At 42.1% G+C, this 16,339-nt stretch overlaps 1 protein-coding gene across 6 annotated transcripts; it reads right to left on the minus strand.

Moving 5' to 3' along the window:
* Nucleotides 1–1,944: 1,944 nt before the first annotated feature.
* On the minus strand, nucleotides 1,945–14,694 carry LOC308565749 (glycine N-acyltransferase-like; the record flags this gene model as incomplete). Of its 6 annotated transcripts, none has more annotated exons than XM_081155345.1 (7): nucleotides 14,274–14,694; nucleotides 13,294–13,378; nucleotides 11,814–11,909; nucleotides 8,654–8,761; nucleotides 7,168–7,294; nucleotides 5,655–5,826; nucleotides 1,945–5,441 (listed from the first exon to the last, which is right to left on the minus strand). In XM_081155345.1, exons 3-7 carry the CDS (start codon nucleotides 11,889–11,891, stop codon nucleotides 5,039–5,041), a joined length of 888 nt encoding a protein of 295 aa, XP_081011471.1. In that variant the 5' UTR covers nucleotides 11,892–11,909; nucleotides 13,294–13,378; nucleotides 14,274–14,694. The 6 variants fall into 6 exon arrangements, with proteins under 6 accessions (XP_081011471.1, XP_081011469.1, XP_081011470.1 ...); XM_081155343.1 differs by having other exon boundaries at nucleotides 13,009–13,378; XM_081155348.1 differs by having other exon boundaries at nucleotides 4,141–5,441; nucleotides 5,677–5,826.
* Nucleotides 14,695–16,339: the final 1,645 nt, after the last annotated feature.

The following is a 16,339-nucleotide window of genomic DNA, read 5'->3' on the forward strand; positions in this document are numbered from 1 at the left end:
CCTCCCCACTGTGCTTTTCTAACAGACGTTTCAGAGGTATTATAGGTGGTGGTTTCTTGCAGTTTCTTGCAGCTTCTAGGAATTCCCCAACACATCTGAAGCATTAATGAATTCTTCTCTTCCCTGCCTCTTATTGATGTTAATTTTAGTCATTTAATGAGGCTTAGACAAATGATAAGACAACTAGATCCATCTGCCGTCTTGGGCCAATTCTCTGACATGTGCTTATGAAATCCTTTTTATATCTATTTTTACAAGGGCGTGTGTTTTATCTGCATTTTTAAAATGGGAAAACAAAACATATCATGCTAATATGATTTGCCCAGGATCATCCACTGAGTGGCTGAACCACACCTGAAATTCAGACACACTCCTGACCTCTAGTCCTGTGTGGTAACCACATTACCCAGGGCACTAGATTTATGTATATTAAAGCAATAGTTTGTAGTTACACAACATGTAGCAGTCATAAGTCATTTTCACACGCACTGTGTTCTCCTTTCCTCACAAATACTCTTGATAGAGCGCTATTATTTACCCCAGGCTGGAAATTTTGGCTATTAAAACAAACAATAAATTTATCAGAGACAATTGAGCTATGTTAGGTAGACTCGGGGCCTAGGGATTTTAAGTCTTTAGATGGACATAAGTGTAAATCTTGGGATATCCTGGATATTTCTCTACCACCTACATCAAACAATAAGGCAGCCAGCATGCTGAAAAGATGCCCAAAGAAACTCATCAAAGGCTGAAAAGTCATCTTGTTTCCCATAAAATATCTTATCTTCATCTTCAAGAGCACTGGATTGCTCCTTTAAAGAACTCCCTAGCATCTTTAGCATCCATGAGCTCTGTAAAAAGAACAACTTGGATGGGAGCTCCAGCTCAAGGAAAACTAAGAAATATTAAAGATGTGAGAGGAGTTGGGAGGGAAATAAAAATGAATGTCTTAGGTGAATGGTCTGAGCCTTTTCTAAAGCAACTAAATTAACCATAGATCAAAGAATTCTTTGCCAATTCTGGAAGAAGAATTGGAATAATGGAAGAATCTGTTCCATATTTTTTCCCATTTTAGTAATAATAATAAAAACAGGTAACATTTGTTGAACATTTATGTGGACCCGATGCTGGCTACTGTATTATTTGCCCAGTTTATTTCCAGGAGAGGGAGAGAGGGATAGAAACATCAATTGGCTGCCTCCTGAACTAGGGGTATTGAGCCAGCCACACCGCCGGGCACCAGGCACTGTATTTTATGTGAATTATCTTGTTTAAGTTTTTTAACTAGTCAGTGTCAGCAAATAGTGCTATTCTCATTTTACATATGAAAATCTTAAGATACAGACATCATGATCTCTAATACTATTTTTTTTTTTTTTCCAGTAAAAGTGACTAAGACTTCTTGAAGAAATCATTGATTCTGGTTTCCTGCAGAGAGATATAAAGTAAACTTGAACCATTTTATGTGTCAGAAAGTAAGAAAGCATTCAAACATTAGTGAGGCCACGTCCAAAGATTTTAAGGATCAGCAGAATAGTAGGTTCTCTTGGTGAAAGTTGCAGTAATAGAGAGTTATGACTGTAGTTAAAATATATGGACTCTGCCTGGCTGGGCGTGGCTCAGTGGTTGAGCATCAACCTAGCATCCAGGAGATCGAGGTTCGATTCCCAGTCAGGGCACATGCCCGGGTTGCGGGCTCAATCCCTAGCCAGGGCATGCAGAAGGCAGCCGATCAATGACTCTCTCGTTATTGATGTTTCTATCTCTCTCTCTCCCTCTCCCTTCCGCTCTCTGAAATCAATAAAGACATATTTTTTAAAAAATACGTGGACTTTATGAGGCATTATGAGTCCACGATGACACACAGATAATATGGTATTATTAACTCACAGGTTCATTGACAACTGTAAAAATTAATTAATGCTATGTACAATAGAAGGCATTCTTTTACTTGGCCTTTATTTTGTAAAATTACAAACCCTAAAAATTGCAACAATGACATATTAAACTCTAAATACATATGCAGTCTTTACCTATGTTCATTGACTTTATTTGCCACATTTGTTTATACATGCATTGAAATCCTTTTGTAGGTTGCTTCTATTATGATCATTTGTCCCAAATATTTAATCATGTATCATGGAAGTACAGGGACATTCACTTTCTTAACCACAATACAAATTTAACATTTCTCTACTTCTGGTAACTAATACACAGATCATATAAAAACTGCCAATTATAGCAACAATATCCTCCATAGAAGTTTACTTTTTGACCCAGCATCTAATCCAGAATCTCAAATTGTTTTTAGCTGTCAAACTTTTTAGGTTCACTTTTTCTGGAAAAATTCTTCAACCTTTCTTTTTCTTTCATGATCTTTAGAATTTTTACATGTACATGCCAGTTGTATTGTACAATAACTCTCAATTTTGGTTTGTTTTACTTTTTTCTGAAGTGTTTGTGTAATTTTTTCCTTATGACTAGATTCAGGTTATGCATTTTGGGTAAAAATATTATATTAATGAGGTTGTTTCTTCTTTAGTGAATCACATCCAGACACACATTATTGGTGGTATTAATTTTGATCACCTGAGCTCATTAGGAGGCATTTTTTAAAAAACTCATAGGTTGTATATGAAAACTCTAAAGTCATGTGAAATCTGCAAATTTCAATGGGATATCATTTAAGATATCCTTAAGAGTTGTAATGTTCTAACGATACAGAAGAATAGAAGTATCTCTCAGTTACCAAAATCTTAGCATCCCCTCATATCCAAAGGTATCTGGATCTATAGTTTTGCATCTTAAAACCCTAATACCCAATTAGTTGATCAATCAGGATGAAGCTATAGACTTGTATGAGTAAATTTAAAAAATGAAGACATGAATATAACTCTAATTCAAGGAAGTGGGTTAAACTGTTCCTCCACCCTTGAAGTTATAGAATTATTGATATAGCCCGGCTGGACGTGGCTCAGCGGTTGAGCATCAACCTAGGATCCAGGCGATCGGGGTTCGATTCCCAGTCAGGGCACATGCCCCGGTTGTGGGCTTGATCAGTGACTCTCTCATCATTGATGTTTCTATCTCTCTCTCTCCCTCTCCTTTCCTCTCTCTGAAATCAATAAAGATATATTTAAAAAAAAAAAAGAATTATTGATATAGCATTAAACATATTGTTGAACACATTCTATCAGTTCCCCTTGGGTTGGTGAACACACAATACAATATACAGATGATGGATTATAGAATTGTACACCTGAAACCTGTATAATTTTATTAACCTATGTCACCCCAATAAGTCCAATAAAAAGTTAAAAATAAGTTTTAAAAGATAAAAGAAACTAGGCATCCTAACTATTTTTCTGGTAGGAAATAGCTTCAAGAACTTAGGATGGTACACACCTTATTTGAGTGGGTATGAGTTACCATCGAACATACAAATGTTTAGAGCAGGGTTTCTCAACCTTGCCACTATGGATATTTGGGGCCAGATAATTCTTTATGAGGGGCTGCTCTGGGCATTGTAGGGTTTAGCACCATCCTTTTACCCACTAGATACCAGGCACATCACCTCCCCAAGCTGTGACAACCAAAAGGTCTCCAGGCCATTTCAAATTCCCTTTCGAGAATAAAATTCCCCCTGGCTGAGGACTATTGTTTTAAGGGAGTCAAACTCATGGTACAAATATTTTTGAATTAATTATTTCCATTATTAAGTGGAAATAATGACTATTTAGTATTCACATACTTATTTTATATATACGTTTGTGTGTATATGTGTGTGTGTGTATATATGTAATTGCCTGTTAGAGTAATAACCTTTAAACTCAATATAAAAGGCATAATTAGGGTAATTGATTTAGATTTATGAAATTTTACAGTTGAAAGCTTCTTAACGTTGTGCTTCAATTAGAAGAGCCAATAAAAGTTTAGATGTACTGTATGTGTAAGTTTCAAAAGGTCATTTTGTGAGGTTACAAGAATTACTTAGTATTTAAGAATAGTTTGTTTGTTGCCCAAAATATACATCCTTAAAAGAGAAGTTAAATTTATAGATATAGCTTAAAGTGCTTAATTAATTTGGTATATCATCTAAACCAAAGTAAATGCTATTTAAGAGGTCTTTAAAGAGAATTGTTTTAAAAATCGAAGACTTTAAAATGATTTGTAAACAAAACCATCTGCATCTGAAGCACAGAAGCAATCCATCACTTGACACCATCCCGTCTCAGCCATGGCCCACCTCCCTGGGTCTGGGTCTTCCCACTCTCCATAAACCCAGTTCAGGCTCTTCCCATCATGAACCACTTCACTTCAACTTGTACAATCAAACGCAGAATCTCTTTATTGCTTGTGAGTTTGGGTAGATTTAGGAAGCTCTTCTTTTAGAAACAACATTGAATCAATTTCCCTGGTGTGGGAGTGAGGAGAGGAGAGGCTTATATAAATTAGTCTTTTTCTTAGTAACTCTCCCTGCTATATCATGTTTAACTAAATATTTCATATATATTTGTATGATTATTTAATGCACTGTGTTTAATGTACTGTGTATAATTATTTAATGTACTGATAAAGCAGCAACCTGAGAAGAGTATAATCTCTACAGACCTGAGCAGAGCCCACTTGCCTATTGTTAAGAGAAAGGCCATAGAAAGGTTGAGTAATGAGTCATAATGACCAGAAAATACTACCCAGCCCTGGAAAATTTAGCAAGGCTCTACAGATCCACACACTAGGAGTTCCAGAAGCCATTCAAGGCAGCATAAAGCTCATGAAAAGAGTGTCCATAGATCCCTGGAAGTGTGGGGATCTCAACCATGTGGAGTGCCTGGGACTGTGTCACATTGAGACATCTATGGGAAGCCCAGCAGTGACCTGAGTGCAGGGACCATGATATTGAGCATTCGCACTGCTCCCCCAGAGCCCACTTCTTTACCGATAATGACAATTATGTACAATTTATTCTCTCTCTCTGCCCACCCATCACTGCTCTAGGCACATGCCAGGGCCCATCTGATGCTTGTGTAGGACGGATTCACAGAGGCACACAGTGCCACTGGTTCCAGGTACAGGGCATGCAGATATGATGCAGATTGTAACCCATTTTCTGTATAATTTTGTTTTCCTCTTCTGTGTGAGAATACACCGGGAAGCCGAGTTTCTTCAGAGCCTGGGTGTGGATATACATAACATAGGAGATGAGGCCCTGGTTCCGGTACTCAGGCACGGTGGCCCCCATCCGTATCTCTCCTGTCTGGTCCATCAGGTCCCAGCACACAGGTGTCCCTTCAGGCCCCAGCAGACAGAAGGTGGGGAAGTTCTGGATACACCGCTCAATGAATCTCTGGCTCCTCTCATTGCCACCAAAATGCCAGAATTTATTCACCAGGGCCGCGTGGGTAACATCCAGCGATGAGAGTCTAAACATTTCTTGATTGCTATGGAAGTTCCAAGAGAAAAACCAAGTTCATGAGTATTTATTATATTTGTTCTTGTCCCTATTGCCTAACTTACATTTCTGAAAACCATGATTTGGGCTGCTTTGAAGAATATTGACCATAAGCTGACAGGAGTGAAAGCAGGAAGGGAAGGTGGAAGGCTACTTCAGGAATGGGAGGTGTGAGTAGTGAAGTGACTTTTGTCAAACTTACATGGCCTTGGGTTTACCATCACCTGGTGGTAATTTCTTTCCATCCAACAGGGAAGGAATCAGTTTCTTTACGGTGTCTAGCGCCATGTAGAGAAAACGCTGTGTGTGTTTCACTTGGAAGGATTGCACGGCTGCAAGATTTTGTATCACCTCATTTAGGCTGGGCTGGGAACCTAGATGGGATTTTAAGGAGAGATGTAATGATTTCAGTGCATTTTGTGGAGAAGCTGTCCAGTGGAGTAAGAAGTGTCTACATTTACAGTCTAAAACCCTTGGTTATGGCTTGGTTCTGTCACCATGTGACAGGAGGTCACATAGTCAGGATTTGTGCAACGAATGTGCTCAGCGATTCATTCAGCCATGGTGATACCATTTGTGGAAATACCAAGACTGGACTGGAGCTAAATTTTCTGGGCTACATGATCATGCTGTTTTGATAATCCCATGAGATGAGTTATAAAAACAATAGTAGCCAACATCTCTTATGCAATTCCTGTGTTCCCAGTGTGGTGGATTGTTGCAGGAATGGCCCACAATTTGGCCACCTCTCTTTGTATCCATTCTCTGGAATAGTGCCCTCCTGCACTGCATCATTTGCCATATGATTGCTTTTACCATTGGCAAAGAGTACATTTGTTGCAGGGAGAGGCTTAAGAGTTCTTGCACATTGGTTCTGGCCCTTTCTTTGTGCTCCTGATTTCCTTGAGACCAACACCATGTGAATGGTATTAGAGTAGCCTGCTGAGGACTTGTGCTCCTATCATGTGGCACTGTGGTTGCCAGCGCTGACAGCCAGAACCTTCATTTAGACATGTGATTGAGGCCATGCTAAAGCAACCAGCCCATAGTCCATCCATTAGTACCCAGCTGCATGAGTACCCAGATGGAACCAGAAGAATGGCCTTGCAAAGCCCAGCCCAAATGTTGATTCACAGAATTATGAGGTTTGCTATGCAAACCTAACTGACACATCCGGGTTTTGTGCTACGCAATTCCTATTCAGCATTTTATCTAATCTGTTCAACATCCCTGTGTTTTAGGTACCATTATCCTCATTTTTATATATGATCTCAGTGAGGACAATTCATGTGTCTAGGATCACATAGCAAGTAACAGACAAATGCTGTCCCAGCAAGTCCGATTCTGGAGGGCATGCTTGTACCCATGACAGTGTCCTTCATGACCTGAGCAGTGCTTTATGTAACGAGTTGTCATTCTTATTCCAGGCATGGAAGGCCCTAGGGGAAGCTCTCCTCTGGCACCCAATCAACCTTAGGGATTCTGGATATGTCTGCAAAATATGCCATAAATTCTTGGCTATCAAGGAGTTATGTTATGTTTCTCTACATGAAGCCCATATTTTGCAAGCTTTGAGGGTGTTTTTCCCCCTTTACAGGTATATTCACAGATGAGTCAGCAGGCTGAGGGTTTGAAGTATGGAGAAAGATACTAGTTGTAGAGGTAATTGTCAGGACAGAGAAGTGAGTCAACACATTCCCATTCTTCTTACTTACTCTGGATCTGCAAATGCTGTTTCCAGTCAATGACTTCTAGTGAGCTAAGCAATTCCTGACAGTTCTTGGGATCCTTGGAGTAGATTTGGTAAGTATTGGTGTAGTGATCGCAGTCATCAACCATCACCTATTTTTGGAGAAAGGGAAATAAAGCACATTCCATGCAGTTCATGATTGCAATACTTTTATTCTAAATCCCATTATGCTGTAATATGTTTAAGTACGAAAATACTGGTATTTTTATTGGTGCATTACAATTATTTTCTGAATCATTTAAATCATGAGATCAAGATGAGAGACTCAAGTTTTTTATGTATGATGTAAAATTGCAGAACAAGACTATCTTCTACCCATATGTTGCATAAAAATTTCAAATCAAACACAGGCACAACTATTTAGAAAGCATTCTTCTGTATTGCCATCCTCCTCCACAGGAACGAGGGAGAGGCAGTAGACAAGGAAAAGCTTCTGTTGCAAGAATAAATTTTAATACAGTTCAAGTAGTTATCAAACACAAAAACTATGAACATGACAATATCAAATCTGGTTACAGATAACTCTGAATTAAAATCTCCATCCATAGTTAATGAAGCCAAAGAGCCTGAAAACTGCTCAGAAGTGCTTTCATAAAATAATACTATATTTAAACCCATTGTAGTTCCAGAAGAACAAAGAAACCACTTATTTAGAAAGATCCCCTTAAATTATTAAATAACAGATGAGATTATTAGGAGGAAAATGGCACAGGAGAATATTACCATGACTAGTGCAGAATTAGGAAGCCTTTTTTTAAATAGTTAGAAAATGCTCTACAAAATACACTCAGAAGTTAGCAATGATACTACTAACACATTTAAGATAAAACATATAATTATTTTACTTATTTAATTTTCATTTGTATGAAAAGTATACTACTTGTATTTTTATAAATTTATAATTTCACTGGCTGGTTTAAAGTGAGCTTAGAATTTTTGTTTTTCAAATTGAGTTGCACTAATTTTTAAATGTTCCCCAAAATATATATGGAAGTCCTTGTGTTACGAATTTCCTTTTTAGAATCACCTCCACTCGCTGTCCTGCTTTGTACCTTCCTGTCTCTGCCCTCGCTGTGCCCTCTTTTCCTTGTCAGACTAACAAAAATATAATTATCTACAAAATGTAGTTCAGGTGAAACTTCCACTAAGATGTGCCTCTGGCTTTTTTCTGAGACCTCCATCTTCAACTCCCCCCCCCCCCAGTTTAATCAGCTTCTGTATCTGCTCTTTCTCTATGTTGTGCGTCTTCTGTTCTTAGACACTTTTCATCGAATTGTAATTTATTTGCTTATGTACTTTTTCCTCCAGGCTGTGAGCTCCTTGAGGACAAGGACTTGTTCACCATCATTGTCATTCATTTCTCGGTCCCCTGGGTCTACACTGCCAGGCGCAGACAATGGTAGGCACATGGAGCAAATAGAAGTGTATGCATTCCACATCGGGCGCCTTACCTGCTCCTGAGGGCGGACAACCACTGTGTTAAAATCAGGCCACTTGTCCACCAGGGCCTTTAGCTTGAACGGGTTTCCTTGGTTCATGTGGAAAACGGTCCCATACACCTGCAGCATCATGAGAAAGTGAGAGTCAGCTTATTAGGAAGGGATGGCCAAGTGCCCAGTTCCAGCTGGGTAAGGATTGTCTCTATGAAACCAGGGTAAGTAACTGGTAGGGCACCTACTTCAAACAGTCTTCAGGTCCTATTTTATTACTCCACTAGAAATAGATTTTGGGGTGGAACCATGAGAATATTATATAAATATAGTCAAATATGCAGATACGTAAAACAAATTAAAAATCATTCACTATCACATTGTAGAATTTAGTGACATATCTTTCCATTTTCCACTTATTTACATAGTCACACCCAGTTTTTAAATAAGGAAATTACTTAATATATCCTTGTTTAACATCTATCCCCCTTCACACACACATACAAACATAAACACACTATGCAATGGTCATCTTTTCTTTTTTTAAATCCTCACCCGAGGACATACTGTAATTGACTTTATAGAGAGAGGCAGGGAAAGAGAGAGGAAGAGAGAGAAACATCAATGTGAGAGAGAGACATCAATCAGTTGCCTCCTGTACTCACCCTGAATGGGGATCAAAACTTGGGTATGTACCCTGATGGGAAATCAAACTCATAACCTTTTGGTGCATGAGAGACAATGCTCCAGCCAACTGAGCCACCCAGCGAAGGCGCAGTGCTCATATTTTTGACAGTGTAATAATTTTTCTTCAAGGGTACCCATCCTTTCCTTCAATCAAAGGGTCTTAGGTCTGTCACCTGGCTCAAGTCTGGGAATGAGTTGGGAGGCAGTGTTGCTCTGTTTGTATGACCCAAGTAAGACCTTGGAGTTTGTGCAAAGTACTTGATGTAATTCCTGATAATTGATAAGTGTTCAAGAGATGCTGGATATTAATTTTATTATATTATTTTATTTGGCAACCCTCGCAAAGGTTGAGAAACATCTGCCAAAATGTATTGACCTTCTGGCTTTATTCAGTTTACGTGCAACAACACTGAGCCTCATAGATGTTTAACTCTCGCATTGTTTCCCAGAGCAGAGTGAACTGTGGAATCAAAACAGTCTGATTCTAGACCCTGCCTTCTCCATGGTTGCCCTACACTATTTCAGTAAGAAGGATCAGTGATTTGGGTTTATACTAAATGCCTGAGGCTTAGTCTCCAGATATCCCCACATAAGGTGTCAGAGCACCAGGAAAAGCCAGTGACCATAAGTCCTTTGTGCTTTCCACAGGTCATAAGTTGTGAAAATTATGGGCCTAGTGTTGGTAACAGTATGGCCTTATTTATCCTTACAATGTCTGTTGGGTTTGTAGTAATGTCCCCTAGTTCATTCTTAGTGTGGGCAATTTGTGTCTTTTTTCTTTTTTCCTAGGTCAATGTGGCTATTAATCTTTTCAAAGAACCAGACTTTGGGCTCATTGATTTTCCTACTTGCTTTTCTCTCCTCACATTCATTGGTTTCAGCTCTTATCTTTTCTAATTTCCTTAGTTCTATTTGCTTTGGGGATAATTTACTCTTCTTTTGCTAGTTTTTAAGGTGAAAACATAAAGCATGGATTTGAGACCATTATTCTTTTACAGTATAAGCACTTAAAGCTACAAGGCTCCCGCTTACCACTGCTTTGGTTGTATCCCAAGACTCTTAACATGGTGTACTTCCATTTCTATTCAACTAAAGTACTTTCTAATTTTGGTGTGACATTAAAGCATGATTTATTTATTTATTCATTTTTAATGTGTCTTTATTGCTTTCAGTGAGACGTAGAGAGAAGGAGAGAGAGAGAGATAGAAACACCAGTGATGAGACAGTCCTTATTGATTGGTGGCCTCCTGAACGTCCCCGACTGGGGATCAAGCCCATGACCCGGCCATGTGCCCTGACCAGGAATCGAACTGCGATCTCCTAGATCCTAGGTCAATGCCCAACCGCTGAGCCTCCCCCAGCCAGGCAGTAAAGCATCATTTATTTAGAAATGTTTTTATAATTTCTAAATACATGGGTATTTTTGAATAACTTCTCAGATTTTTTAAAAATTTTAAGTTTAATTCCATATTGTTCAACGACATGCTTGACATGATTTCAATTTTTAAAAAAATTTTAAAATATGATCTATCTAGGTTAATGTTCAATGTGCATTGAAAAGTAATATGTATTCTGCTGTCATTGAGGGAAGTACTATATAAATGTCAATTAGTCCAAGTTGGCTCAGAGTATTGTTCAGGTCTTCTATATCCTTACAGGTTTCATCTGTATTGTATAAATTATTGAGAGAGGAGTGTGGAAGTCTTTAATTATATCCGTGGGTTTACCTATTTCTTCTTTCAGTTTCATCAGTTTTTACTTTAGGTACTTGGAGCCTCTGCTGTTAGGAGTAGACAGTTTAGCATTTGTTTGTATTTTTAGTGAATTGATACCTTGATCAGAATGCAATGGCACCTTTTATCCCTGGTAACATTCTAGTCCCTTTGCAACATATATTAGTGCAAAAATAAAAATAAAAAATGAAACACACATACACAACAAGAGAAAGAAAAAGTCTCTATGGTACAAGATCATTGATCTACTTCTAAAACGAAATTTCTGCCTCACCCCAAATTAAACAGAATCCATTTGTGTTTGACAAAATAAAAACGACCTGTTATGAACTTTCAAGTAGAAGCATAATAGTTAGCCTTTCACCACTCACTTGATTGGTCAGAAACAATCAATTAAGCATTAGTGTGTTAGTTTCGGTCAACTTTGCAATTCTGGAAACACTTCCCTTGATATCTGACATATTTCTTAGAAGAGCACAAGGGAATGGTGTTGGGTCATCACACAGCAAAGGTCAGAGTGCCTTCCAATCCCAGCATTGCCACTCCCTGCTGGTGTGATCTTGCTCAAGTCATGTAACTGAGCCTCCAGTTGCTCTTTGGTTACGTGGGTCATAGACCTGCCCTGCGGCAAGATCATGGGCACTGACACGTGAGAGGAGCGAGTGCCTGGCAGAGAGCAGTGCTCAGTGACAACTAATTCTCTTCCCAGCTTTGTCATAGGCAGTCATCGTCCTTTCTCCCCTAGAAGGTTCCACTCTCACCTTTAAGGACTCAGGGAGGAACTTCCTCAAGGCTTTCTCTAGCATCTGCTGCATTTGTGGGCCTTGTAATTGGAACATCTTGGCAGGTACCTGAGCCTAAAGAGGGGATCAAGAAACACGAAGGAGTGAGAAGTGCTGGAAGTCATACAAAGACACAAAACAGACACAGTAGGCAGCTCTAGCTACTGGCCTGGCCTTACCCCCGCCGTTTCACTGGTGCCCCATTCACGAGACTCCTCACTAACTCCAAGGAGGGATAAGTCTGGCAGAAAGCCTGGGTGCCTCTTTCTGAAATTATTTTTGGTATTTGTTAAACTTTAAAAAATATTTCTCAATTTTCATTTTGATGTTTACATCGCCTAGAATTCCAATAATTAAGGATTCACAGAGATTAACCAATATATTCTCTAAGCATGAACGAGCGTGCTTTGAGGTTTACTTTAATTCAGGACAAGCCTGACTTTGCCAATCAGAAGCTATATGACACTGGGCAAGTTGCTGAACGCCTCTGTGCCTTGGTTTTTTCACCCGTGAAGGAGAATGACTGGAGCACCTGTGCCACAGAGCAGCTGAGCAAGGACATAAACCAAGGCGTGCAAGGTCCTTAGGACAGTGTTTGGGACACAGCGAGTTCTCAATCAGTGATTCTAATCATTGTTAGCCTTTTTATTATTATCATTAGTAGAAGCAACAGTTAACCACACTGCCATTCTGTGACTCTTCTTCGGCACAAGAATTTGTGGTGAGCATTAAATGGGGGAGAAGCCACGGAAATTGGCACCTGCTAAGTAAGGAATGACCTGTCATTATTGTACTACTCTAAGACCCATTCACATGAAAGTGATGACATATATGCTGCCCTATGGGAGAGCCTTAGAGTGAAAATGTAAAAGGCACATAAATGATAGTGCAGCTGAGAGGACTAAAATTACGTTTCCTTTCTGTGGCTTCAAGTGAACAGTTCATCTCACCTGTGCTGTAGTCCTGGCACTAGATGCTGCATTGTCCTTCTGAGGCCCTAAGCAGGGAACGTAGCGTTCCTAGACAGTGTTTATCCAAGGGGCAAGTGCCTGACTGCCTTAGAATGGCACCAGGGATTAAACCAGAACCTCTGCATAATATGTCTACCAACTGCGCCACATGAATGTCCCCTGAAGCAGCATGTTCCTTCCCAGGGCTGTCCCATTTCTGTTACCTGTCCACCAACGGCCAGCTCCCAATGCACTTCACATTTGTCTACCATTTCAGCCGGAGCCTCACTTTAGCCCGTCGGGAATTTCTCCCACACTAGGGAGCTGCCCTGTACCCTGCAGGCTCCTGTTGCAAATTCCTCCAGTGGAAGCGCTTCCTTTCCCCAGCAAGACTCTCATTCCTAACGGGCCGGGAGGTGCCGTCCACGCAGCAGTAGCATCTGAATCCTGTGCCCCCGGGGAGGCAGAGGGGCTGAGGGGCCCAGAGCGCGGGCTCTCCTCCTTCTCACCTGCAAGCTCTTCTCTGTCAGTCTCTGCACAGATCCTCAGGGAGAGGCCAGAAGCCGCAGATTATTCCAGAAGGTGAAAGAGGACCTGCAAGAGTTTATTTGGAGTTGTTTACTCCCCCCACTGGTGAATGAAGTTCCTGATAGAACCCGAGCAGCACGCTGTGGAATCTTCCAGCAGCAGAGTGGAAGGTGGAGGGCCTCCCCCAAGAGTCCCATGTTCAAGGACGTGGCTCTGTGACCAGGTTGTGTCACCACTTTATTGACTGTTAAACTTCCATGAACTTTCCTGTTTTCTCTTCAACATATCTTGTGCACAAGTAGGTTGAATTCATCAAGAGGAGACAGGAATGCCAAGGAGGCTTTCTCATACATAGAGACAAGGCAGACAGCTCTGGTGGGGGAGGGTATTGGGGGGTGCAAGGATTGAGCAAAAAGAAAAGAGAGAGAGAAAGTTCATGGACGTGGTCAACAGTATGGTGATTTGGAGGGAGGAAGGGGGTGTGTTGAGGTGGAAGGGGGCATTGAGGGGATGAATGGTGATGGAAAAAAGAAAATAAAATGTCAATCTGTACATTTTTCTTTATGATTAATTTATGCTGTAACTAATACCCATTGAAAAACAAACAAACAAAAATATAACTTTATAATAAACTAGGAAGATGAAATATGGCCATGTAGCAGTGTCCCCCACATTAAGTGCTGCATTCACCACCTGCTTCCAGAAAGTGCCCGAAGCTCTCCTCATGCATCTATCGGTTCACACCGGGAGCCCGCAGGGTCTCCACAGTGCCGAACGAGTTGCCCTCACAGAGGAGGTGCCAGGGGTGTGCTTCTGAAGTTCAGTCATTCCTTCTCCTTAGGGATCTGGGGGTACTGACCATAACACACTAGGAGTGTTTAGGTGTGTGTCACTGAAGCGCAGAGGATGTCACAAAGCAATGGTTATCTTCCTGGGGGAGGAGAGGAGCATGAGTCCTTACCTGGGAAGCCGCCTCCACACCGATCTCGCAGGTGTCCCCAGGAGCAAGTGAGAAGGGCAGACTCCTGGGTGCTGCAATTGCCGTTTAATGCAGGCAGTTCAGCAGGATCTCACAGAGAGCGTGGCAGTGTGTCTCCTCCAGACACTGCTGAGCTGAGGCTTGCAAGGTGACCTTTGCCAAAGCAAAAACGTCTGGTGTCAGCTCTTATGAAATCCTGCCCTTCCTCCCTGGGTTCACGGTGAAGGAACTGGCTCTGCAAGGTTCAGAGGCTGGCTGTGCCATCTGAGCTCCCCCACGCACAAAAGCCAGGCTGCTCTCTGCCCCCGCAGGCCCTGCCATTGCTCTGCAGTGTGTGCGGAACCAACAGGCCGGACACTGGAAGGAGAGGCAGATGGTGTAGACGACAGCTTCTCCTTCCCGTCCCAGGCTCAAGTAGCTGCAGTGAGAGCAAGTGGTAGGAAAGATACGAGTGAGGCCTGATTTGCGGAATCGGGCCCTTTGCTTACGCTTATGCTGAAGAGAATATCACTTGTACAGCGTGAGTGAGGCCGTCAGCACCCTCCTTTAGAAACACAGGCTGTGCCCTTCCTGCTGCCCATTTTGGGGCGGCAGCCAAGCATCCCCCAAATGACTCAATGTGGACACTTCTCAGTCTCACATTTCTAGAGAAGGAAACTGAGGCTCCGTGAGGCTGAGTTACAATTTAAGCCCAGAGTCTCTTCACTCCAACGTGCTCCCGGCCCCACATTACCACTTGCTCTACGCAGCCTCAGCAAAGAAAGGTGGCTGCGTGGAAGTGAGCATTTGAATGCCGTCGGCACTGCGGGAAACAGCCAAGGGGGGCGCCGACACTCTCTGGGGCTTGTCCTCGCCCTCGCCCTCCGAGCCCCAAACCCCGGGGGAGACTCTCGGAGGGAGGGAGAGCTGCTCTAAACAGAGGAGGGGCGGGTGGCTGGTGCCCAGAGATAAAGGAAGAGCTGCTGCGCTCCCTCAGTGCCGGGCCAGCACAGCACAGCACAGCTTTGCACATATATGTATTTTCCGCCCTTTCTAGAAGTCTCGTCCCTCCTACATATGAATTCTCCATCTTATCTCCTGGGGTTAGACTCATTACCACCATTCATTACTCTCTCTCCAAGGCCAATAGCCAAAGAAACCATTCTGTTACTGTCAACAGAGGGGACCCCTTGGCCCCAGTAGGCTCCATATGTCACAAGAGTTGATTGGGACCCTTCTGTGCCCAGTACCCCAATCAGACCCCTCGTCCCGTGTCTGCTCCTCCCTCAGTCCCTCAGAAGAGCCCAGGGCCTCTGTGCCCATCCCTTGTATCTTATAGTAGTTTCTTAACCTGCTTCTCCGGGTTGTTGTCGAGAGTGCTCTGGTGCCGGCTAACCCAGCATTTTTCTGCTCTTCCTTGACCCTGAGCTTATTTTCTTTTCTGTGTCACATGAGATAATGGATGTACATTTTCACACACACTTTGAGGTCAGGTACAAGGAAACAGGTCCAGGAGTCCTGGTGTCGGCTTCCTCTCCGTGTTTTTCCCTGAGTGATGGATTGAGGCGCTGGCAATGGCGATAGACGCAGCCTCTCCTGGTGGCTCGGAGGGAGGACGATGGGCCCAAACTAGCAGGCTTGAGGACCTCACTTCACACTTACCCACAGTGCGGCCTTGGCAGGCTACTGCATCTTTCACGCCTGTTTCTGTATCTAAAGGAGCAGTGAGTGATAGCACTCACACGGTAGGGTTCTGAGTTCTTTCTGCCTGTGCTCAGTTTTGGGGGAACAAGTGTTGGCAAGAATGTGGGGAAATGGGGACTTTTGTGCACCGGTGATAGGAATGTAGGATTGTGTGGCCCCTGTCACAATCAGGATGAGACTTACACACACACACACACACACACACACTACACTGCCCTTCTTACACAGCAGTCCCCCTTCTGGGAAGATAGCCACAGGAACTGGTATCAGGATCTCGAATTGCTTTCTGCGCTCCCATGCTCACTGCAGTCTCCTTCACAATAGCCAAGTTGTGGAAGCAACGTGAGTGTCTCTCGACAGATGAA

Source organism: Miniopterus schreibersii (genome assembly GCF_964146895.1).
Source record: "Miniopterus schreibersii genome assembly, chromosome: 12".
Taxonomy (NCBI): Eukaryota; Metazoa; Chordata; class Mammalia; order Chiroptera; family Miniopteridae; genus Miniopterus; species Miniopterus schreibersii.